At 45.7% G+C, this 17,276-nt stretch overlaps 2 protein-coding genes across 2 annotated transcripts in view; one reads left to right on the plus strand and one right to left on the minus strand.

Moving 5' to 3' along the window:
* The window catches only part of LOC115148550 (long-chain-fatty-acid--CoA ligase 6), a 77,957-nt gene that overhangs the window by 9,812 nt on the left and 50,869 nt on the right, over window positions 1-17,276 (plus strand). The gene's annotated exons all lie outside the window — the stretch shown is intronic.
* Window positions 5,147-9,856, minus strand: LOC115148551 (interferon regulatory factor 1b). The gene is made up of 8 exons (XM_029690528.1): window positions 9,703-9,856; window positions 8,227-8,318; window positions 7,883-7,982; window positions 7,500-7,711; window positions 6,734-6,959; window positions 6,579-6,613; window positions 6,293-6,422; window positions 5,147-5,824 (listed from the first exon to the last, which is right to left on the minus strand). Exons 2-8 carry the CDS (start codon window positions 8,311-8,313, stop codon window positions 5,685-5,687), a joined length of 930 nt encoding a protein of 309 aa, XP_029546388.1. The 5' UTR covers window positions 8,314-8,318; window positions 9,703-9,856; the 3' UTR covers window positions 5,147-5,684.

A 17,276-nucleotide genomic window follows, 5' to 3' on the forward strand; every position in this document is an offset into this window, starting at 1 on the left:
GGATGTTTTTCAGCAGCATTGACTGGGAGACTAGTCAGGGTTGAGGCAAAGATGAACGGAGCAAAGCACAGAGATACCCTTAATGAAAATCTGCTCCAGAGCGATCAGGACGTCAGACTGAGGTGAAGGTTCACCTTCCAACAGGACAACGACCCTAAGTACACAGCCAAGACAATGCAGGAGTGGCTTCGGGAAAAGTCTCTGAATATCCTTGTGGCCCAGCCAGATGCCCGGAATTGAACCCGATCGAACATCTCTAGAGAGACTTGAAGATAGATCTGCGGCGACGGTTCTAATCCAACCTGACAGAGCTTGAGAGGATCTGCAGTGTCACGGTTGTCGTAAGAACTGGACTAAGGCGCAGCCTACGTAGAGTTCCACATCTTTATTATCAAGTGAAACTTCAACAAAACAATAAACGAACAACGAAACGTGACTACGTGGTGCACATGCACAAAATAATATCCCGCAAACACAGGTGGGAAAAATAGCTACTTAAATATGATCCCCAATTAGAGACAACGATTACCAGCTGCCTCTAATTGGGAATCATACAAAACACCAACATAGAAAATGTAAACTAGAACACAACATAGAAATATAAACTAGACTACCCCCTAGTCACGCCCTGACCTACTACACCATAGAGAAACAAGGGCTCTCTATGGTCAGGGCGTAACATGCAGAGAAGAATGGGAGAAACTCCCCAAATACAGGTGTGCCAAGCTTGTAGCCTCATACCCAAGAAGACTCGAGGCTGTAAACGCTGCCAAAGATGCTTCAACAAAGTACTGAGTAAAGGATCTGAATACTTATGTAAATGTGATATTTACATTTTTATTTTTTTTATACCCCAAGCCACTTAGTTATCACTTTTGCCTTATGGCAAGGTGCTCCATCATGCTGGAAAAGGCATTGTTCGTCACCAAACTGTTCCTGGATGGTTGGGAGAAGTAGGATGTGTTGGTACCATTCTTTATTCATGGCTGTGTTCTTAGGCAAAATTGTGAGTGATCCCACTCCCTTGGCTGAGAAGCAACCCCACACATGAATGGTCTCAGGATGCTTTACTGTTGGCATGACACAGGGCTGATGGTAGCACTCACCTTGTCGTCTCTTGACAAGCTTTTTTCCGGATGCCCCTATTCAATCGGAAAGGGGATTCATCAGAGAAAATTACTTTACCCCAGTCCTCAGCAGTCCAATCCCTGTACCTTTTGCAGAATATCAGTCTGTCCCTGATGTTTTTCCTGGAGAGAAGTGGCTTCTTTGCTGCCCTTCTTGACACCAAAAGTCTTCGCCTCACTGTGCGTGCAGATGCACTCACACCTGCCTGTTGCCATTCCTGAGCAAGCTCTGTACTGGTGGTGCCCCGATCCCGCAGCTGAATCAACTTTAGGAGATGGCCCTGGCGCTTGCTGGACTTTCTTTGGCGCCCTGAAGCCTTCTTCACAACAATTGAACCGCTCTCCTTGAAGTTCTTGATGATCCGATAAATGGTTGATTTAGGTGAAATCTTACTGGCAGCAATATCCTTGCCTGTGAAGCCCTTTTTGTGCAAAGCAATGATGACGGCAAGTGTTTCCTTGCAGGTAACCATGTTTGACAGAGGAAGAGCAATGATTCCAAGCACCACCCTCCTTTTGAAGCTTCCAGTCTGTTATTCGAACTCAATCAGCATGACAGAGTGATCTCCAGCCTTGTCCTCGTCAACACTCACACCTGTGTTAACAAGAGAATCACTGACATGATGTCAGCGGGTCCTTTTGTGGCAGGGCTGAAATGCAGTGGAAATGTTTTTTGGGGATTCAGTTCATTTGCATGGCAAAGAGGGACTTTGCAATTAATTGCAATTCATCTGATCACTCTTCATAGTATTCTGGAGTATATGCAAATTGCCATCATACAAACTGAGGCAGCAGACTTTGTGAAAATTAATATTTGTGTCATTCTCAAAACTTTTGGCCACGACTGTATAATACAATGGACAATAAAATGTATACCTTGTATTAAGTACACTGCGATGATTTGACAAACTACCTAAATAGGAAATGAGAACAATTATAAAACATGGACGAACACAAAACATTTTGAGCAAGGCAGGTTTGGGTATATTCATCATACTAAGATGAATTGTAACTTTTATCTTTGGCTGAAACTCACATGAGGAAGAATAGATTTGTCACGCCCTGACCTTAGAGAGACGTTTATTTTCCTCTAGTTTGGTTAGGTCAGGGTGTGATGTGGGGTGGGCAATCTAGTTTGTCTATTTCTTTGTGTTGAGCCGAGTATGGTTCCAGCAGAGGCAGCTGTCTATCGTTGTCTCTGATTAGGAATCATACTTAGGCAGCCCTTTTTTCCACCTTTAGTTGTGGGATCTTGTTTTTGTGTAGCTGCCTTTGAGCAGCCCCAGAACGTCACGTTTTTGTTTTTCTCCTGCTTGTTGTTTTGGTGAGTTTCATTTTCATTAAAAAGATGCGGAATTCCATGCACGCTGCGCCTTGGTTTATTTATGATCGGGAGTTCGAAGATAGCGATCGTGCCAGAAGATCCCACCACAAGAAGACCAAGCAGCGTGCGCCTACGGGGAAGACGAGGTTGACATGGGAGGACATCCTGGATGGCAAAGGATCCTGGATGTGGGAGGAGATCCAGGCCGGAAGGGATCGCCTCCCATGGGAACAGGTGGAAGCAGCGAGGAAGGAACAGCGACGAGATCGGGAGGCATGGCAACGAAGGAAGCCCGAGGGGCAGCCCCAAAAAATAATTTGGGGGGGCACACGGGGAGATTGGCTAAGTCAGGGTTCAGACCTGAGCCAACTCCCCGTGCTTACCGTGGGGAAAGTAGGACTGGTCAGGCACCGTGTTATGCGATGATTCGCACGGTGTTGTCAGTGCGCCTGCACAGCCCAGTTCATCCTGTGCCCGCGCCTCGCACTTCCCGGGCTAAAGTAAGCATCCAGCCAGGACGGGTTGTGCCAGCCCTAAGCTCCAGACCTCCAGCGCGCCTCCCCGGCCCAGTATATCCTGCGCCAGTTCTACGCACTGTGAGGCCAGTGCGCCTGCACAGCCCAGTTCGTCCTGTGCCCGCGCCCCGCACTTGCCGGGCTAAAGTAAGCGTACAGCCAGGACGGGTTGTGCCAGCCCTAAGCTCCAGACCTCCAGTGCGCCTCCACGGCCCAGTATACCCCGTGCCTGCTCTGCGCACCCAGTCTCTAGTTCGTCTCCCCAGCCCGGTGAGACCTGTTCCGGCTCCACATAAGAAGCCTCCAGTGATAATCCATGGTACGAAGCCTCCAGTGATGATCCATGGCACGAAGCCTCCAGTGATGATCCATGGCACGAAGCCTCCAGTGATAATCCATGGCCCGGAGCCTCAAGTGATAATCCATGGCAAGAAGCCTGTAGGGATGATCCATGGCCCGGAGCCTGTAGGGATGATCCATGGCGCGAAGCCTCCAGTAATAATCCATGGCGTGGAGCCTGTAGTGATGATCCATGGCACGGAGCCTGCAGCGACGGTGACCTGTCCGGAACCTCCTGAGACGGCCTGCAGTCCGGAGCCTCTGGAGACGTCCTGCAGTCCGGAGCCTCCGGAGACGGCCTGCAGTCCGGAGCCTCCAGCTACGGCCTGCAGTCCGGAGTCTTCAGCGGCGGCCTGCAGTCCGGAGTCTTCAGCGGCGGCCTGCAGTCCAGAATCATCAGCGGCAGCCAGCAGTTCAGAGCCTCCGGCATTGATCCATGGTCTGGTTCCTCCGGCAACACAGAAGCGGGGGGATCAGCGGGTGGAGGGGGGCCAACGCCCCGAACCAGAGCCGCCGCCAAGAATAGATGCCCACCCGGACCCTCCCCTATAGGTTCAGGTATGCGGTTGGGAGTCCGCACCTTTGTGGGGGGGGGGGGGGTACTGTCACGCCCTGACCTTAGAGAGATGTTTATTTTCTCTACTTTGGTTAGGTCAGGGTGTGATGTGGGGTGGGCAATCTAGTTTTCTATTTCTTTGTGTTGAGCCGAGTATGGTTCCTAATCAGAGGCAGCTGTCTATCGTTGTCTCTGATTAGGAATCATACTTAGGCAGCCCTTTTTTCCACCTTTAGTTGTGGGATCTTGTTTTTGTGTAGCTGCTTTTGAGCAGCCCTAGAATGTCACATTTTCGTTTTTCTCCTGTTTGTTGTTTTGGTAAGTTTCATTTTCATTAAAAAGATGTGGAATTCCATGCACGCTGCGCCTGGGTTTATTTATGATCGGGAGTTTGAAGATAGCGTTAGTGACAAGATTGTATCGGAATGGATAAATAAGACTCAGCAAAATACCAAAATGAAGCCTCTGCCATGCCCTGATCTGTTTCACCTGTCTTTGTGATTGTCTCCACCCACCTGTTTGTCTGCTTGCCTGCCTTGACTCTGAACCCACCAACCTGACCATACTGCCTGCCCTGACCTCGAACCTGCCTGCCACTCTGTACCTCCTGGACTCTGACCTTTTGCCTGTCCACGACCGTTCTCTTGCTGGCCCTTGGATTATAATAAATATCAGAGACTCTAACAATTTGCCTCCCGTGTCTGCATTTGGGTCTCGCCCTGTGCCCTTATAGCTTCTGTGGAAAGCAGTTACAAAAGTAGTTTGACCCGTTTCCGAGAAACGTTACAAACCTGACATGAAAAAATGTGCATCGGTATTCAACAGTGTTTTATATGCTTGAGTCTGAGAAAGTAATTCCTCTCTAATTTATATAGTAGTGTAGTTTACAACAGCTGGGAATAATCATGTGATTTACACACAATGCTGTGTTAAATCCCCTTCACCATTAAAAAAAAAAACATTTTATGCTCTGTTAAAAGCCCTGCCACTTTGAAGAATGGCAATAAGACTCCCTTCAAAACTAATCTGTTTCCAATAAATTGTTATTTTACAATTATTACATTGTAATTTACAATGTTACTATAACCTTGTATCAGGCTATTGCCTGTTGCACAGTGATGCATTGGACACTCCCCATGTCTTAGATATACTCATCAGGTTATACAGGCTGTTCTCCCCTTTTCAAAACCTCTCTAAAAGTGTCATGTCAGATATAAATATTTTTAGATATTAAGTATAGTATACAATATATGAACTATACAGGATACACACAACTCACAATAGGTTGGCATTTAATTTAATTTATTTTGTACAAAAAAGAACATTGACTTAAAAATATATATACAAATATACACAAAATGAGATCTTTAACACCTTTCACCAAATGAACAGACAAGTTCTCATAATAGTTCGTTATGAATGATTATCGTCCGGGAATATACTGCTCTATATCATAGTGTAAATAACGAAACATTTTGTCACAGTAAAACAGAAAAACCTGATGTTGCTCATCCAAGTGGAGAGTTGATGTGATGTTCTGGCTACGGGCTAGGTTCCCTCATATCAACTATGGATCTTGTAAATGAGCTATTCATACTGAGTACAATACAGCTATGAGCACGATTTAACAAAGAGTGGAAACACAGTAGAGAGTACGAGACTTACTTCCTTCCAAAAATGCTACCTAAGGTTTTAGAGATCCTCCAACTGTCACAGAGCAGCATTCGTCAAATGGCAAAGATAGTGTAGCGTGAGGTCATGAGATAAAGAAAAAGTTGGGAGTGAAGTCTTTTGGTTCTGTTCAGGGTCTGAGAGAGCGGGGCTCAGAGTGGGCATGTGATCTGTTGGGGATAACTGGATGTGTTGTTGTTCAGTGACCAGTAGTCGGTGTAAGAGAGGATGTCGTCAATGATCGGTAGTCCTGAGCTGAGTTCTGTGTACAGCCGCAGCTCTATTTCCGTTTCTGTCAGACAAACAAAACAAAGGAGGTCAGGGATGCAAGAGAAACACAGCTGAAAGATGGTACAGACTTCTTATGTTTTGCAGTATTGACAACAGCCTTGTTAGATGATTTTTGGTGAAATGACAAAAACTGAAGCTTAGGCTCTGGTGTAATCATTCACTTCTATGTCTTCCATCTATTTACCATATATGCATTATCGTGTTTCACACCTTATGCATATGACAAGGAAATATTATTGATTGAAACACTGTCCTCAATCGTCTCAGTGTTTTACATATGACAGTTTGGTTTAACAAACATGTTTCCAATGGCCTACGGGATCCAGAGTTTTCCTATTCCTTTTCCTGTTGTAGTCCTTCATTTTGACTAACAAATGTTTTACAAAGACAATGCATGCAGACAGGACGAAATCCTGCCGTTGAATGCTACAGTATAACGAACAGCCTGATTCCATCTAGCATCATTTACCTGAGTTATCACTCCATTGGCTCTCTGGACTGTGGTAAGACTCTGCAGTGTCGAAGGACTCTGCTGTGCCTACTTCATTGCTCAGGAACCCCTTGTCGTTTACACTGCTTTGCTCCCAATGCTGTGTCATCTAAATGAGCAAAACACAGGTGATGAGCCTGGTTTAATTTTTGTTAGGTTTAACTGTGTTCGAATTTTTAGTATTCAATACAGAATATCTGGCAAACATGGTTATTCCTGATAATGAAAAAAGCACACTGAACTTGTAGAGTTGAGACAAACTTACCCCAATAAGGGTTTCTTGGTGACCGTCTTCATAGTCTGTAAAGTTGAAGAAGGACAATTGACATGAGCATTGTGCAAACCTCAATTACATTTGCAGCCCACACTCAAACACAAAGAGTTTAGTCAAACCCAAGCATCAAGAAAGGTTAATCTTACCTGTGGAGTGGTCTGGTGACACTTGGAAAGATGCGTAGAAGTTGTTGGTGCTGTCTGGGCCTATTTCCACATTGGTGGAACACTCTGGAGCAAATGTAAAATCACCTAGGTTGCCTGTGCTGTCTACTATGCTTTCCTGTGTCATACTGTCCTCCTGCAGGTGTGTGTTGGTATTGAGGTTCTCGGGGCAATTGGTTTCGCTGTACGCCATTCCCCCTGTCTTGATCTGTGACCCCAAGAAGAGACAATAGCAAAGCATGAAGTAAGATTATAATGTTAATCTCTGTTGACACTGACTTGGATACAGCCAGCTAAAATGACATGCACAGGTCTTTATATAGCAGAGGGAATACATTACTACAATGATAGGGATTACTACGATGATAGGGATTCTAAAGCAGGTTGAAGGGATTCTAAAGTGGGTTGAAGGGATTCTAAAGCGGGTTGAAGGGATTCTAACGCGGGTTGAAGGGATTCTAAAGTGGGTTGAAGGGATTCTAAAGCGGGTTGAAGGGATTCTAAAGCGGGTTGAAGGGATTCTAAAGTGGGTTGAAGGGATTCTAAAGCGGGTTGAAGGGATTCTAACGCAGGTTGAAGGGATTCTAAAGCGGGTTGAAGGGATTCTAAAGCGGGTTGAAGGGATTCTAAAGCGGGTTGAAGGGATTCTAAAGTGGGTTGAAGGGATTCTAAAGCGGGTTGAAGGGATTCTAAAGTGGGTTGAAGGGATTCTAAAGCGGGTTGCAGTTAAAAAGGAATATAACCTTACCTTCTTATTTTTCTTTACATTGTTTGCTTTTGACCTCTTGTTATTTGGTTTAGAGTAGATGTTCTTCATTTTGTAGACGCGCACTGCTCCACTCCCTCTGTTGATGCTTTTGTCTTTCACTTCCTCTATGTCAGGAAGGGAGTTCATTGCACAGCGGAAATTTGCCTTCCATGTCTTAGGGTCTGTTTTAGTCTCGCCTTGTATGAATTTCCCTGCATCCACAGACAAGTAACACCAGTGTTATTATGATGCAGTAAGTCTATTGAAAAACCTTAAGGTGCTGAAGTGCATATTGCGCAGAGCATATGATGCATCTAGGTGAAATAAAATTGTATTATGAGAGGGGCTATAGTAGGTAGTCTAGGTATGTGTTATTTGCTCACCTGTGTGCATAGCCCATTGCTTGAACAGACATGCGTCCTTGTTCAAGTCCCATCCATGACGTGCAGCATGCTTCCAAGGGACGGAGAAAATCTTATTGTCCTGGACAAAAACCACAAAGCAATGGGTTTCAAATGAGCGCCTCCTATCTCTCACCCCAGCTTCTCCTCTACATGCCTAGTTTTGAGTAGTCCTTCTCATGGGTAATAGTGCTTAATATGCTTTGAGCTGTCAATGTCTGGACTAAGGTCTCTTCTTACAATGAGTGTCCGCCACTGCAATGTTTCAGGGAGTATTTATTTCCTTTGTACATAAAAATGCATTAGATGAGTCTGATTAGTCTTACCTTGTCCACCCACACCAATCCACTGATGGAGTTGGACTCAATCTTTTCCTCCAACCAAGGCCTCATTCTCATCCTAGACACAGGCATGGTTCCTGGGAGAGCAAGGAGAATAGATTAGCTCAGTTTTAGCCACATGGCATGTGACGTAGATGTACAAGCATGTTACTCAGGCACCTCCCACTGCCCTTCTCAGTTAGTACAGATGTTGAGTGCGGGGAAGCTCATGACCTAGCCTTGGCAGATGATAGTGGGAACTACAGCTGCACTGTAGTCTGAGATTAATGTGCATTCCCAGTAAACACTCCTGTTCCCCTTGGACCGGCTCATACATAAAGCATCCTCCAGTCAGGCTGCAAATGCATCGTTTCTTTCCGTAACTATCATTAATGACGAGCTGCCGGAAAATATGTGTACTGTCTTAATAAAACACAATTTCCCATTACCATTTCGTATTTTCAAACAATTTAGGATGTTGCACAAGGCGTTCAGCGAAGGGTGTACAACATCCTAAATTGCCCGAAATTACGAAAATGGTGGTGGCAAATTGTGTTTTATTAAGACAGTACACATATTTTCCGGGGGTTCGCCATTAAAGATAGTTAAGGAGGGGAATTGTGCCTTTACACTCTGAATGGAGGATGCTTTAAGTACGAGCCGGTCCAGGAAAAGCACGAGTGTAGTATCGGGAATGCACATCAATTCCAGACGATATGCAGCTCTAGCGCCCACTATCGGATGCCTAGTCTAGTCATGACCAGGAAGTGTGATGTAGCCATGACCATTGCCAACGACTGTCAAATTACTGGACTATCCAAATCAGTGAAAGAAAGCATTACTAGTATTTCTGTCATGTGCATTTAATAGGACTACATTGAACGTCTTTAAAGTCTTTTTCATTGTCCTATTCAAGCAGATAAAGAGTTTGGTTATATCTGGTGCATGAGCAGGTTCTTTAGAAGTGCTTAAAAAGAACACGATATACATATTCAACGAATAACAAGCATGCACACTGATCATGCACTGAACAAGCGAACGGATTTAAACCAATGCATTACAGTGCCTAGATACGTTACAAACAGTGTTACACCTAGACCTACTACAACGTGAAAATATTTATATTTTAACTAGAACTCTTGAAAAACCATAATATACTACTGCAATGTTGTATTAGCTACTTGCATTACTTCGGCTAGGTTAATTCACCAACAAGTTGACTGTACCGCCACAACCCTTTGCTTCTAGGCGCGTTCGAGTCAGTGTAATATTATTTGTCAAAATATGTGGAGCATGCCCGATGACAAGACGCACGCTGCTGCACACACGTAAAAACAAATACGAGTCAATATTTTAAAAAAAATGCCTATAGGCCGACTATAAATACAAACTATATTGTCTATAAATATGTACAAAGAGAACTATGAGCACCGTTTATATGTAGCCTAGTAGTGCATGCAATAAGAAAAGGAAATCACTTACAGCTGCAATATGATGTCGCTTAATCCGATTGATTAGAAATGTAGCCTAAAAGCAGATATTCTCTTTTGTAAAGATGGAGCGAGAAGTTGTTCCTCTGTTATTCCTTGTAATATCCACTCTGGTCTTCATTGACAGTGTGTACACTGCTGGCGGAACAATGGTTTTTATACAGAGATGCTGGGACTTCCCCACTTAGTAGCATACATACGGTTTTGGCAGCTGTCCGCATCTGCGCGGAATGTCACAACAAGGACCGCGCGCTCAAACTACAGGCAACCTGATTTCCGAGAAATCATGCCGTTGTGAGCGAAGCTGTGATAGTCGTGAAAAGGCGTGAACAGACCCAGTACAATAGCTATGCATGTTGATCGTAGCAGTATCATGAAGTATCATTTACAATATCTAGGCTTTTTATGTCTTAATGTTTTCAGTGAAAATTAACAATTCTGCATGACTATTGATCGTTTATTAATTGAACTTGTGTTTATAGAATATATAGAGATGATGTATAGTAAACATAGGCTATCTTAGCAGTTAAGTAATCATCCCACACGTATTTCTATAATTTCATTGAATGCAGTCGATTATCCCCAATAATGAGACAATATTAGATAATACGATTCCATGATGAAATTGCATAACTATGCCAAATGCAACCAGTGGGTGAATGGCCTATGCATTTTCTGTTATTGATGCAATGATGTACCGCAAAGCATCAATAGCCCAGGCATTGACAAGCCCTTATAAATAAATCGCAGTCGAACTGAGAAGTCGCGCTTTTCCGGGAAATGGTGTAGGTATTAAAAGCACCGACAGGGGAAGTGTTGACTTGTTCAGTTGGTACAGGGTGCCACAGACTCCAGTCAGATTGCTGACACGAGCTTGTTTACAAAATAAAGCACTTATACATACCAATTGCCCACTTCTACAAAGTTAAGCAATCGTGTTATGAATTACTATTCAAGAATTACCCATGTTCGAATGCTAACAGCATGCAACTGCCATACACTTTATTATAAGGACTTGGAGTGATCTGCTTTAATCTCAATTGTCTCATATTGCATAAATACAGAAACGCGTATTTAACAGTGTTCTGATTTACAGTGCAGAGGTTAATCCGCCAGGAAACCCTTCGTCAAGCAGGAACAAGTCACCCGTCTTTTCCATAAAATGACTGTCATGTTTGAGCTCGGAGCGCGCGGGGGAGTTGTGTATTACAGTGTGTGGGTGTGTCCCAGTCCTATGAGGAAAAGCAGGGTATTTTCCTGCTGCGGAGTTTTTGCTCCGTTCAAAAAACCCAGGGTTTTCCCAATAGAAAAAAAGGATCTCTCTCTTTTAATGGTGGTCAATATTATTTCTCCTTTATACAAATAATTTGGTTTACCACCAACCCAATGTGTGTATAATTAACTATTTGGTATATCTTATCCAGGAGGCTTCTCACATGCAATGGGTAGCCTAGTACTTCAGTATGTTTTACATGTTTGCTAAATCCCAACCTGGATGCTTAGTAAGAAATTCCTTGCATTTGTATAGTGCTTTCATTTCACTACTTCTCAAATTGCAACTCACCACAAATCTGTCTGAACAGGAAATATAGACAGCAAACTTCTTCACATATTTAATTGCAACTCTTCTGAGGGCATGGGCATATAATGCATTAATAAAATGTTGGGTTGATTCATTTAAAGCCCTTGCGAAGCGTCCAGTATGTCTATATAGCTCGCCAGCTTGTAGTCCTAAAAACCGGAAATGAACACCTCTGGTTCATTCAGCCATTCCAATGGAGGAAATGAATGGGGAAAGAATAGGGTTTGGTGATAAACACCGAAAGTATGGTCTAAGGTTAACACAGGCTTAGATTTTATATTTTTTGTTCTATGAAATAACATCAGTCAGTTAACATGACCTTTATGAATTATGAAGCTTTTTTGTTCTTTATGTGTCACGTCCTGACCAGTATAAGGGGTTGTTTGTTATTGTAGTTTGGTCAGGGCGTGGCAGGGGGTGGTTGTTTAGTGTGTGTCGGGGTTTTTGGTTTATGTTCTATGTTTTCTATTTCTATGGGGTTTTTCTAGTTTTCTATGTCTATGTTAGTTTTGTCAATGACCTCCAATCAGAGGCAGCTGTTTGTTGTTATCTCTGATTGGAGGCCATATTTAGTTGTGTGTGTTTTCACTTGTGTTTGTGGGTGGTTGTTTCCTGTTTAGTCTGAGCACCTTACGGGACTGTTTTTGTTGTTTGTTTTGCGTAAGTGTTTTGTTTTTCCTTCAATAAAAGAAGATGATAAATATACCCACTGCATTTTGGTCTACCTACAACGACGCATGTGACAGAACCACCCACCAAAGAAAGACCAAGCAGCGGAGGAAGGAGCAACAGAGGAGCTACTTGGAGTCATGGACATGGGAGGAGATCCTCGACGGTAAGGGTCCATGGAGCCAGGCTGGGGAGTACCAGCGCCCGAAGGAGGAGCTGGAGGCAGCAAAGGCAGAGCAACGGAGGTTGCAGGAGAGGAGCCAGCCCCCAAAAAAATTTTTGGGGGGGCACACGGGTAGTTTGGCTGGGCCAAGGGTGAGCCCTAAGCCAACTCCCCATGCTTATTATGGGGAGCGTTTGGCGTGGAGAGCACCGTGCTATGCGGAAGTGCGCACGGTCTCGCCCATCCGCACGCACAGTCCGGTGCGGTCAATACCAGCAAACCCCCCCCCCAAGTGCCGTGCTAGAGTGGGCATCCAGCCAGGAAGGAGTATGCCTGCTCAGTACATCTGGCCACCATTGTGTCTCCTAGGCCCAGGCTACCCTGCGCCTGCTCTACGCACGGCAGCCATCATGCCTCAGCACAGCCCAGTTGGCGACAGTTCCCCGTCCAGTGCTTCCGGCAACGTCCCACAGTCCGGAGCCTGCAGAGACGGGCCACAATCCGGAGCCTGCAGAGACGGCCCACAGTCCGAAGCCTGCAGAGACGGCCCACAGTCCGGAGCCTGCAGAGACGGCCCACAGTCCGAAGCCTGCAGAGACGGTCCACAGGCCGGAGCCTGCAGAGACGGCCCACAGTCCAGAGCCTGCAGAGACGGCCCACAGTCCGGCGCCTGCAGAGACGGCCCACAGTCCGGCGCCTGCTGAGACGCTCCTCAGCCCTGAGTCTCCAGAGACGCTCCTCAGCCCTGAGTCTCCAGAGACGCTCCTCAGCCCTGAGTCTCCAGAGACGTTCCTCAGCCCTGAGTCTCCAGAGACGCTCCTCAGCCCTGAGTCTCCAGAGACGTTCCTCAGCCCTGAGTCTCCAGAGACGCTCCTCAGCCCTGAGTCTCCAGAGACGCTCCTCAGCCCTGAGTCTCCAGAGACATTCCTCAGCCCTGAGTCTCCAGAGACGCTCCTCAGCCCTGAGTCTCCAGAGACGCTCCTCAGCCCTGAGTCTCCAGAGACGCACCTCAGCCCTGAGTCTCCAGAGACGCACCTCAGCCCTGAGTCTCCAGAGACGCACCTCAGCCCGAGGTGCGAAAAAAGTCATATCTACCCTGCTCCAGAGATTTCCACCCTGACACCATCCAGAGTGTAAATGCCAGTCTGTCTCAGACTGTGTGCTATGGCCAAATCTACACCTGGCCCACCATCCCACCTTCAGCCTGAACTGTCTTTACGACAATGTATACCTGTGCAAAGAGGCAGTCCCCACCTTAAACGATGTTGCTGGTTAGTTTTGGTTACCCTCCCTACTCCCATCACCAGGACAGGCCTGGGACACTCCTGCCCGCTATGGCAGACCCAACCATGCAACAGGAGCTACACCAAGGCCTCCCGTGCACACCCAGAATGGAGCATTGGCAGCCACTCTGATCCCCTGCAGCAGCTCCACTCATTTGGCAGGTGATTCATCAGGGTGGACTGAAATCTGCCAACACTGCTCTCCCAGTTCCCGCTCTAGCAGCTGCATCCAACGACTTGAGGGAGGTCTGTAAAGTGTTCAGTCTGCTCTGCTCTCATGTGGTTGACCAGGGACCTTGGCAAAGTCCCAGTTCACTCAACAAATAGCTGCAGATGACCCTATGCCTGTTAGCTCTTATGGAACTGAGCTGGGGGCTTAGGCTAATGCACCTAAATGTGCAAACTATTGTTTCAATATGGACACAATTGATGTTTGGGTACAGGACTCGTGTCCTGACATTCTGGTTCTTTTAGAAACATGGATAAAGAGTTATGTATCTGATAAAGATGTTGAAGTAAATTATTATAATGTATTTAGATGTGACAGATTACAGAAAGGGAGTGTAGTGGCCGTATGCAGTACCAGTCAAAGGTTTTGACACACCGACTCATTCAAGGGTTTTGTTTATTTTAACTATTTTCTACATTGTATAATATTAGTGAAGACATGAAAACTATGAAATAACACAAAAAAGTGTTAAACAAATCAAAATATATTTTTTATTTGAGATTCATCAAAGTAGCCACCCTTTGCCTTGATGACAGCTTTGCACACTCTTGGCATTCTCTCAACCAGCTTCAGCTGGAATGCTTTTCCAACAGTCTTGAAGGAGCTCCCACATATGCTGAGTATTTGTTGGCTGCTTTTCCTTCACTCTGCGGTCCACGCATCCCAAACCATCTCAATTGGGTTGAAGTGGGGTGATTGTGGAGGCCAGGTCATCTGATGCAGCACTCCATCACTCTCCTTGGTCAAATAGCCCTTACACAGCCTGGAGGTGTGTTTTTGGGGCATTGTCCTGTTGAAAAACAAATGATCGTCCCACTTAGCTCAAACCAGATGGGATGGCGTATCCCTGCAGAATGCTGTGGTAGCCATGTTGGTGTGTGCCTTGAATTCTAAATAAATCACAGACAGTGTCACCAGCAAAGCACCCCCACATCATCACACCTCCTCCTCCATGCTTCACAGTGGGAACCACACATGTGTAGATCATCCGTTCACCTACTCTGCGTCTCACAAAGACACAGCGGTTGGAACCAAAAATCTCAAATTTGGACTCATCAGACCAAAGGACAGATTTCCACCTGTCTAATGCCAATTGCTCGTGTTTCTTGACCAAGCAAGTCTCTTCTTCTTATTGGTGTCCTTTAGTACTGGTTTCGTTGCATAAATTCGACCATGAAGGCCCGATTCACGCAGTCTCCTCTGAACAGTTGATGTTGAGATGTGTCTGTTACTTGAACTCTGTGAAGCATTTATTTGGGCTTCAATTTCTGAGGCTGGTAAATCTAATGGACTTATCCTCATTAGCAGAGGTAACTCTGGGTCTTCCTTTCCTGTGGCGGTCCTCATGAGAGTAGGTTTCATCATAGTTTTTGGTTTTTGCGACTGCACTTGAAGAAACGTTCAATGTTCATGAAATTTTCAGAATTGACTGACCCTCGTGTCTTAAAGTAATGATGGACTGTTGTTTCTCTTTGCTTATTTGAGCTGTTCTTGCCATAAAATGGACCTGGTCTTTTACCAAATAGAGCTATTTTCTGTATACATTCCCACCCCTACCTTGTCACAACACAACTGATTGGTTCAAACACATTAAGAAGGAAAGAAATTCCACAAATTAACTTTTAACAAGTCACACCTGTTAATTGAAATGCATTCGAAGTGACTACCTCATGAAGCTGGTTGAGAGAATGCCATGATTGTGCAAATCTGTCATCAAGCCAAAGGGTGGCTACTTTGAAGAATCTCAAATATATTTTGGTTTGTTTTTAACACTTGTTTGGTTACTACATGATTCCTTATGTGTTATTTCATAGTTTTGATGTTTTCACTATTATTCTACAATGAAGAAAATATAAAAATTAAGAAAATCCCTTGAATGAGTAGGTGTTTCCAAACTTTTGACGGCATCCAAATCTTTACATTTTTGAGTACCCAATAAATGTTTGTTCTTGGTTGTAGATGTGTCCATAAACCAGAATACACATTAATGTATTGCTGGGATTTACCTACCCCCTGCTGCCATGGTGGATGTTATTGGTGCTATATCCAAGTGTTTAACACCTTTTTTGTCCTCGGAGTTGGTCATTTTAGGGGATTTGAATCTGGATTGGCTATCGTTTTAAACTTTTTTACTAACTAATTTTAAACTAACTCAACTGATCTCAAAACCCACATAGCTAAATGTGAAAAACCCTGGTAACTCCTCATTCATTGATTTAATTATATCACAACTCAGGATGTGACCCAGATGCAGACACGGGAGGCAGATAGTACAGTTCTCAGATGTTTTTTTTATAAACACGGGGCAGGAAAAGGGCAAGTCGAGGGCAGACAGAGGTTTGTGATCAGGTCAGAGTCAGGCAGGTACAGGACGGCAGGCAGGCTCGGGGTTAGGAAACAGGAGACAAAGGGCTGTGAGACATAGGTTTAATCCTAGACACATGAAAAGTGGGATGTGTACGGAGGGTACGGGGCAACAGAAGACGAACAGCATAAGGGCTAAGGATCTTTGAGATGAGGAAAGGGACGATAAAACAGGGGGACAGTTTGCGGGACTCTACCCGGAGGGGCAGATGCCGAGTGGACAGACGATAACGGGGAGCCGGGGTCCGGTGGCGGTCCGCCTGTCGTCGATACCTGGAGGTGGTCTTGAGAAGAGCCGACCGGGCTCTCTTCCAGGTATGACGACAGCGGCGGACGAACATCTGGGCCGAGGGTTTGCTCACCTCTTGGGGCTGATATCCCAGAGAGCACTCAAAAGGCGAGAGACCAGTGGCTGAGCAAGGGAGGGTGTTGCGGGCGGACTCTACCAACACTAGCTACTGGCTCCAGGTGGTGGGATTAGCGGAGAGCAGGCAGTGAATAGTCATTTCCAGGTCCTGATTGGCTCGTTCCGACTGGCTGTTAGACTGGGGGGTGGAGCCCGGAGGACAGGCTGGCCGACGACCCAATGAGCGTGCAGAACGCCTTCCAGAACTGGGATGAGAACTGAAGACCCCGGTCGGAGACCATGTCCACCGGAAGTAGTAGTAGGCGATTGTGAAGATCATTCGGTTGAATAGCAGGGCCTGTCGAGCTTGTCTGGAGTTGAGGTGCTTGGTATTCCAGGTTCTGGTGATCTGTCCATACTATGAATGGGTGTTCCGCCCCCTCTAACCAGTGCCTCCATGATTACCCGACACTCTCAGGTTAATGGGACACGTGGTGTGGGTGACACTGTCAATAGATTCCTCGGAGGCAAGGTGGAAGTCGAGGACGAGTGTCAGCAACAGGGAACAGACTCCTTCTCCCTCCTACGTTCCCCTTAGCCACCCATCGATCTGGATGGTCAAGGATATGAGGGAGTCGAGGTTCAGGGGCAGCTCCCGGGCTGCGAGCTCGTCTTTAATCACCTCTGACAACCTTGAAGGAAAGCGTCAAACAGGGCTTCCAGGTTCCAGGCACTCTCAGCTGCCAATGTGAGAAGATCCACAGCGAAGTCTGCCACACTACGGGAATCCTGACTTAGTTGGAGCAGCTTACGAGCCGCCTCGTCTGGACAATGGAGAATCGAACACTTTCCATACCTCCGCCACAAACTCCTCCAATCTGAGGCAAACGGTGGGTTGTTGCTCCCACATCGTTGTAGCCCAGGCATGAG

The sequence above is a fragment of the Salmo trutta genome, chromosome 15 (assembly GCF_901001165.1).
Source record: "Salmo trutta chromosome 15, fSalTru1.1, whole genome shotgun sequence".
NCBI lineage: Eukaryota > Metazoa > Chordata > Actinopteri > Salmoniformes > Salmonidae > Salmo > Salmo trutta.